At 64.5% G+C, this 8,021-nt stretch overlaps 1 protein-coding gene across 1 annotated transcript; it reads right to left on the bottom strand.

Annotated features, from left to right (window-relative positions):
- Positions 1-1,092: 1,092 nt before the first annotated feature.
- BARX1 (BARX homeobox 1) lies at positions 1,093-4,849 on the bottom strand. The gene is made up of 4 exons (XM_048046136.2): positions 4,134-4,849; positions 2,252-2,540; positions 2,051-2,135; positions 1,093-1,724 (listed from the first exon to the last, which is right to left on the bottom strand). Exons 1-4 carry the CDS (start codon positions 4,336-4,338, stop codon positions 1,560-1,562), a joined length of 744 nt encoding a protein of 247 aa, XP_047902093.1. The 5' UTR covers positions 4,339-4,849; the 3' UTR covers positions 1,093-1,559.
- Positions 4,850-8,021: the final 3,172 nt, after the last annotated feature.

Below are 8,021 nucleotides of genomic sequence, written 5' to 3'. Positions count from 1 at the left end.
CTCATCCCGGATTTATTTAACCCAGGGCACGGCTCCGCGAGCAGGAGCCGCCCGCAGCTCGCACCGGGCCGGGCCGCAGCGGAGAACCGGCCGAGAGGGGCCCAGACCTGTAGCTTTTTTTAGGGCCGTTTAGGGCTTTTTAGGGCCCGTCTATGCCCTCAGCACCGCTCCTGCCCAGCCGCCGTGCCGTTTAACGAGAAACGGCGGCGTTACCGAAAATCAGAGCTCGGTGCGGGCTCATTTACCCGGCACAGACCCGCTGGGACCAGCACGGCACCGGGGACCCGGGCACCGCCGTGGCAAGCGGCCCTCCCCGCGCCCCCGGGGCACAGCCAGGGAAGGGCTCAGCCCGGTCCCCGACGGGACGAGAGGCACCGACCGTGCCCTGCACCCGCTGCAGGATCTCCCTTCAGCAGCCTTGCATTAATCACCGCCTTTAATTAATTGCGAGGCCCGGCCAATTAGCACCCCGCCGCTGGGGCTCAGCCCCACAGCTGGGCTCCGCTGCCCCCGTCCTGCTCCCCCTTCCCTCCCCGCCGCCTCTCGCCGCTTCCTGCGGCGCTTCTGGGTTTTGGTGGGTCTTTTTTTTTTTTTTTTTTGCACGATGATGATAATTGCACGTCTCTGTAGATGCTCTATAATTTGATACCTCAATGGAAAACGTTCAGCGAAGACTGAAAAGGAAAAAAAAAAAAGAAAAAAGAAAAAGAAAAGCCACCGTTTCTTGCTACGTCGCCGCAATTAGCAAAGAGCCCCGGGAAAGTGGCCGTGACCCGAGGCAGATGTGGGCGGGGAGCCGGGGCTGGGGAGCCGAGCGGGGCCCGTACCCGCCGTGCCGAGCCCCAAAGCCGTTCCAACCAGCAGCACTTCGTTCCCTGTTTGTATAGTGCGAAAGCATCGCCTCGCTCCTGCCCCACTGCGCCCCAGCAAACCCGGGGGTGCTGCCCCGGACCGGGACAGGCGGCCCCGGGCCTCGCGTCTGAATCTCGGACAGATTAACCTGCTGCCGAGGGAAAGAAAAAAAAAAGATAACAATATAAAAAATAGAAAAAAATAGGAAAACAGTAGGAAAAGCATGACGCTACTCAGAGCAATAGTTCATAAAATACTTTATTGAAATAAAGTAAATATCTTCGCATTAATAAAACTGATCGTAAAATGCAGTTTTCGAGTAACTAGGGGCACCACAGGGTTTCAGACAGCGAGCGGACGTGAAGGTGGGATCCAGTGTCCTCCTCCTGGCCCCTCGGGGCCGTCGCACAGCGGGGGCCGGGGCGCAGCGCCCCGCGGGCGCGGAGAGGAGCGGCGGGGCTGGGGCCGGGGACGCGGCCGGGCCAAACGCTGGATTCGTCGGAAACCGAAGGCGACAGCAGTCCACGAACCGCTTGGTTCCCCCTTTCCAGCCCTCTTCCCCCTGGGTCGCTGCCGGCGGAGCGGGGAGGTGCGGGGCCGGTGGCTCCTCCCGGGGACCCCGGCCCGGGGCGGCGGCGCTCGGTGGCCGCGCTCCCGGCCGGGCGGAGCGGCTCGGGGCCGGCGGCGGTGGGGCCGGGCCGTGCCGGTCACTCCTCCTGGCTGACCTCAGCCGGCGAGCCCAGGCTCTCGGGCGGCTTCTCGGCGTCCCGGGCTCGTTCCTGCTCCGAGAGCTGCTCACTGCTGGGGATGGAGTTCTTCTTGGGGCGGCCCTTGGGTTTGGTGGGGGACTCCAGGCCGCCCCCCTGCAGCACCTGCGAGGCGGGGAGGGAGCACAGGGGGGGACAGCCGAGTAAAAGCGGGTCTCGGGCGGCCCCGCTCGGGAGAAGCCTTCCGCGGCCCCGCGCCGAGCCGCGCCGAGCAGCCCGATGGGGGCGGCAGCAAAGCCGGGAGGGCCCGGACCGGGTGATGCTGGCCTCACAGACCGCGGGCACACAAATATATCAGTATAAATATTAGAATAAAACTTATTTTCCCCCCGCCGCATGCATTTTTGCCCTGGGCATGCAGAAGGCCGAGGCGGCGGAGCTGCCCCCGTACCGCGGCGGGGCGCACAGAAGGGTCAGAGGCGGGCACTTACTATTTTCTTCCATTTCATGCGCCTGTTCTGGTACCAGGTTTTCACCTGGAGCTGGCTGAGCCCCAGCGATTCGGCCAGGTCTATTCTGCGGGAGAGAGACAGGCGGTGAGACCCAGCCCGGCCGGCCCGCGACTCCTCTCCCTCCCCAGCAAAAACTCCCCCCGCGCCCTGCCCCGCTCCGGAGGGCCCGGCCTGCCCTACCTGTCGGGCGTGGAGAGGTATTTCTGCTTCTCGAAGCGCTTCTCCAGCCCCATGAGCTGCAGCTCGGTGAAGACGGTGCGGCTGCGGCGCCCCTTCTTGGCCTTGCCGCCCGGCTCGGGGGGGCCCGGCTCCAGCTTACCGCGGAGGTGCAGCTCCAGCGGGAGATGGGGCGAGGCGGAGCCGCCCTGCAGCCCCGAGCCGGCGGCCAGCAGCGCCGAGCTCAGCCCCGAGCAGCCCAAGGGAGCCAGAGGGAACTTGAACACGGCCGCCGGCTCCGCCTTCAGCACGGCTGCGGGAGAGAGGGGCCGTGAGAGCCGGGCAGACCCCTTCGGGACCCCGCACGGAGCCCTCCCGGGCCCGCCCGTCCCCCCGAGGACGCGAGGTCACGCTTTGCCCTCCGGCCGGCAGCCGGTGATTCCCGGCGTACAGGTGGAAACGCTTTAAAACGATTCCCAAACGATTCCCAAGCGCTCCCCGCCGATGCCCCCGAACAGCTGCCGAAGTCGCGGCCGCCGGCTCGGCTTCGCCCCCCGACGTGCGGCCGGGGCCGGGCCGGGAGCCCCCCGCGGGTTTCCCTGCCCGGAGCCCCTCAGCGTGATTTCAGTTCCCGAACAACCGAATCGCATCTTCCTCCGGCCCCCGCAGCGCGATTTTAACCCGCAAACAATCGCATCTTCCTCCGGGACCCGCAGCCCCCGGCTTGGCTGCGAAAACGCGCTCGGGAGCAGGGCCGGGAGCTCCCTTGATGGCACCGAGCTGCGAGCCCACCCCAGGGCCGGCACAGAGCGGCTCAGGCCCCTCTTGGCCCCGGCCGAGCCCTGCAGGGCCCGGGGGGCCCGGCCCAGTCCCGCAGCCCCCAGCGGGTCCCGGACGTGCCGGTACCTAAAAACCCGGCAGCAATCCCCACCGGGGGGCTGTAAAGAACTTCACTGCGGGTTCCTCCTCCTCGGCCGCAGCAGAAACCCCACTGCTGCACGAAGTCCCGTCACGCCGCCCGGCAGGCTGCAAACTGCGTTTTAGCCGGGCCGGTGCTTGAAACCGGTACTTAAAGTAACGCAGATTTCCGCGTGTCCTAATCTACGTTGCTGTGGGGCTCGACGCTTTCCCGTTTCTCTTATAAAAGGAAAAAAAAAAAAAAAAAAGAAATTGGGATGGTCCCGTTCCGTTCGTTTGTACGGGTAAAAGAGCGGCCTTTCTGCGCTGGGACGCCTTTGGAAACGTAAGCTTCTGGCGGCGCACCGAAAAACTCGCGTTTACAAAGAAAACAACCAACGACCAAAAAAGAAAAAGAAAAAAAAAGGAAAAAAGGGAAAAAAAAAGAGACACATATGTCATTAATGTTCTGCATTTGTCCTAGATACTGTAATCAGAGGGGACAGACCGCGCTTTCCATCCATCGCCCTGTCTGTCTGTCCGTCCATCCATCGGGCTTCCAGCTGACGCCGTGTCCGCGGGGCTCCCCGCAGCCCCCCGGCTGTGCCCGCCGCGCAGGGCCCCGGCACTTGCGCCTCGCCCGAACCCCCAAAATCCCCAAATCCTCGGGGCAGCCGCCCCCTGCCCGGGCCCGTCAGTGGCAGCCGTGCAAAGCTCCGCTTTAGGCCCCAAGCGCTGCACCGCGGCGCCGGCCCCGAGCCTGCCCGGCGTGCAGGGAGCCCGGCGGCTGCTCGCTGCCCAAATTAACGGCGTTTGCTTCAGAGGAGCGGCTCGGAGCCGCGCTCTGCCCGCCGGCCCCGGGAGCCCAGCGGCGCCCCGATGCAGCACGGTCCCGCCGAGCCGCAGCCCGGAGCCTGCTCCCTCCCCGGCCCCGGGACCCCTCGGGCCGCGGTGCCCAGAGCTCGGAGCCCGGATCCCGGAGGCGACCCGGCCCCGCGGCAGCACGTACCTAGGTGGTTGTGGTAGGGCCGGGCCGAGAGCAGCGCCTGCACCCCGAATTTGAGGAGTTCCCCGGCCGGCGCCGCGCCCTTGGCGTCCGGGGGGTCGGTGAGGATCTCCTCGATCATGAAGCTGCGGTAGCGGTGCGAGCGGTGGTCGGGGAAGGCTTCGGCCGGGAAGTAGTGCGCGGCCCCCAGCTCCAGCGGGTGCTGCATCCTCGCCGCCCCCGGGGAGGGGGGGCCGAGCCCCGGCCGCGGGGCCGAGGCTCCGCCGGGCCGCCCTAGCGCAGCCCCCCGGCCGGCGCCGCTGGGAGCCGGGCAGGGGGGGCTCTGCCCATCGCCCCGCCGCCGCCGCCGCCCCCCGCCCTGTCCCTGCCCCTACCCCCGGGCAGGGCTCGGCTCGGCCCCCCCAGCGCGAGAGGCTCGGCACCGGGCCGCGAGCGCTGCCTGCACCGGGGCGCGGCACCGGGCAGCGTTTCTCCGCCCCGGGCCGCGGGGCAGCCGCCTATATAGCGCCCGGCCCGGCGGGGCTGGCGGCGCGGCGGGGGAGGGCGCGGGAGGGGCCGCGGAGGAAGGAAGGGGCCGGGGCGGGCGAGTACCTGGAAGCGAGAGGTTAGGGCAGAGCATTTGATCCCCTGCCATAGAAAGCAAATTACCCTCGTTTCTGCCTGCCCGCCACGGGACAGCAGACACCCAAACAAGCGCCGGGCCCTTCCAGCGCGGCCCCGACCCCCCGACCCTCGGCCCCCGGCCCCGGGGCAGCCCCCGGGCGCCGCCCCGCCACCTGCCCGCCCCCCCGGGCCGGCTCCCCCCGGGGCTGAGCGGAGGAGGAGGAGGAGCCGCCGCCGCCGCCCCCCCGAGCCGCGGAGCCCGACGCGACCCGGGGCCGGCCCCGACGCCCGCAGCGTGCTCGGGGGGCTCGGGGCTGCCGGGACCCCCGGGCTGGCCCCGCGGGGTCGCTCGCCGAGCAAGGGGAGAGGTTGGGAGGGTTGCCCCGCGGTCCTGGGGCCGCGGCCGAAATCCCACCGCCCCGTCCTTCCTCCGCGTTTCATTGCACGCGCCCAAAGCTAGGTGCTTCTTGAATTCATTTCTGCTCGGTGCTTTCAGGGCTTCCCGAGGTAACCTGTTCCATATGCTCGCTGCCACTTGTACCAGGCGGTTCCGCCTGGATTTTCTGCTCGCCCCGCATCCCTTCAGCTTACAGCCGTGCCCCTCGCTCTTTGCAAACGCCTGAAGCCGCTGTCCCTGCCCTCCTTAGGGCCCCGGCTGCCGCTGCCGTGTCCCCTGCGGGCAGGGACGGGACGGGACCGACGGGCACCGACCCCCCCCGGCCGCCCTCCGAGCTCGGCGGAGCCCAGCGCACCGGGACGGGACCCGCCCGGTTCCCTACGCGGCCGTTGGTCCGTCTGTCTTTATTTTGTCCGTCTTCATTTAGAGCAGGAGCTACTTTCACGCCAAGGTACCGATTTCTAACGGCCAAGGCAAAACAGGCCGCTGGTGCTACGGCGATGATTAACGAGAAGAATAACTTATGCGTAAAGTGGGGAGAACGCGGGGCCCGTTCAAGCGAGCGGACACATCCACGCCGGCCTGAACAGCCTCCGCTCCGAGAGCAGCACGCACAGCACGCCGCCGGCACCTCTCCCCGTGCCGAACACACGCACCTCGCTGCCCTTCGCTGCAGTAACCCCAGGCCCTGCGGGCTGGAAGGACTGCGCCCCGCAGCTCGGCTCCAGCCCCGCACCGCCCTGCTTTGCCCAGGGCGCAGCCTGCGGGACGTCGCTACCGAGCGGCATAAATCCGCTGCGAAGCAAATCCTGCTGCTACGAGGACATCGGGCGGTATTTTATTTTATTTTATTTTTTTTTTATCGGTGACTCTGGAAAGGACCGAAATCGCCTAACTCCTTGTGCTCTTACACACGGGGTTTTGCACCCTGTGCCCGGCCCCGCCGCTCACACGGCCCCGCGCTGCCCCAGCAGCATCACCTCGGAGCTCGGCGGGGTTTGGGGACGAAAGGGACGTTTCTGCAGGCCCCAAACTGTGTGCACTTTGTTTCCATCTGCTAGAAGGGAATCACCTTTTTTTCCTTAAAAGGAAAAAAAAAAAGTGTTTATTTTGCTCGCACCAAGCAGAGAGTCTATATAACTGTTAGAAATACAAATTATTCCGACAGTTACCCACTTTTTAGCATTTTTTTACGCATGTACGTCATTAGTTTCAGAACCTATCAATACCTCTGCCCTGGTCAGGGGCTCTCCTGCACTTTATTTTCAATAAACGCGGAGCGTTTGGAGCCTCCCTTTGCTTACTTCTGCACTTGGGGCATCCCGGCAGCTGTCTGCGCGTCGCCCGGGGCTCGGGGCAGCGAAAGCCGCGCCCTGGAGGAGGAGAGGAGCCCGCTCAGCGCCCCCAAACCCTTCCCCCGGCCGGGGGGCTTTCCCCTCGCCGACCGCTGCCCGTTTGGACGGGGAACGATTTTTTTCCGCCGCCTTTTCCACGCGACTTCTCGGGGCGTCCCCCTCCCCCGAGCCACAGTAAGCAGCACAAGGACCAAACGCGCGCTCCCTGCCCCTTGCAGCCCGCAGCCAGCTCCCGGCGCGCCCCCGGCACGGCGCCGTCACCCCGACGGCGATGCCCCGACGGGTGCCCGGGGCTGCGGGCTGAAGGACCGAGCACTGCCACACGCATCCCTCCCCGGGCGGTTTGCTGCGGCCACCCGGCCCGAGCAGGCAGCCCGGCTGCTCCAGAGCCTCAAATCCCGCTCGGACGCAGCCGGAGGTCGGTGCCGGGGCTCCTCTGCGCGCACACGGCGAAGAGGGCACGAGCGGTGAGTAAGGGAGCACCGGGAGGGATGCTGAGCCTTCCTCCCTCTTTTCTCAAATAAATGGGACTTGTAAAGGTGGTTTTGGTTTGGTTTGGTTTTGGTTTTGGTCGCTGTTGGTTTTTCTTTCAGCTTTCATTTTGCCTAGTCCCCACGCAAGGGAAGCAATGCTTGGAAATGCAAACCAGGAGCTAAACGCAAACGGTGACAGATTTCAGGCCGGACATATTTCCTGTAACGGTGTCTCCTCTACAAACTGTCCTCTAGTGAAGGCTTACAAAGATCTGTAGGATCAGGGGCTCGCTCACCAGCCCCCCAAAATGCTGTCCCAGCTAACAGACAACTGCAATTCGCTTTCCCTTGTTGACAGTGTATTTATAACCCTCCTTCCGTCTGGAGCTGCTGTCAAAACCAAACAACAACAAAACCCAACCAAAACCAAAAAACCCAACCACCCAAGAAAACCAACAGTGGAGTAACCCGTTGGTGGCATGGGGGAGTCTCCTGCAATACCCTTCTAGGGCTGTGGCCTTCCTTCGGAGCGAGAGCACCTCTGTGGCTTTTATGGACGTGGTGTCGATGGTGACGTGACGCCGCATGCAGCCTTTCCCTGCCACACACAAACCTGTGAACCCCTACACGTACAAAACGGGGTTTTGATGCACAGGTTCAACATGGGAAGTGACAGCCCAGTCCTTCAGTGACGGATGGCAGTGAGCACAGGCCCCCAGGCTGCCATGGACATAAACCCCGCAGTCCAGGGCTTCGGAAAGGCCAAGCTGGGCTTTGAATCACACCAAAGCTGATCACACAGCACTGCTGTGACCAGTTGTGGATGTGGAGCTGAGCACACAAAGCTGCTGTTATCCATGTTGGGACTACACTGCAAGCAACAAGTGTGGTTTGCAAATGGCAGGATATACATAAAAGGGTAAGTCAAAAGTAGGTACGGTAGTTCAGTAAATACCTCCAACCTGAAACAGCAGCTATGGCTGTACTACCCATTTCTGAGTGCTAAACCACCCATTTCTGGGCACTAAACTACCTTCAGACAGAAAACAATGACTTGTCCTCA

This window comes from Anser cygnoides, chromosome 10 (genome assembly GCF_040182565.1).
Source record: "Anser cygnoides isolate HZ-2024a breed goose chromosome 10, Taihu_goose_T2T_genome, whole genome shotgun sequence".
Taxonomy (NCBI): Eukaryota; Metazoa; Chordata; class Aves; order Anseriformes; family Anatidae; genus Anser; species Anser cygnoides.
The sequence above is the reverse complement of the archived record's forward strand: the minus strand, read 5'-3'. Positions and strand labels throughout refer to the sequence as shown.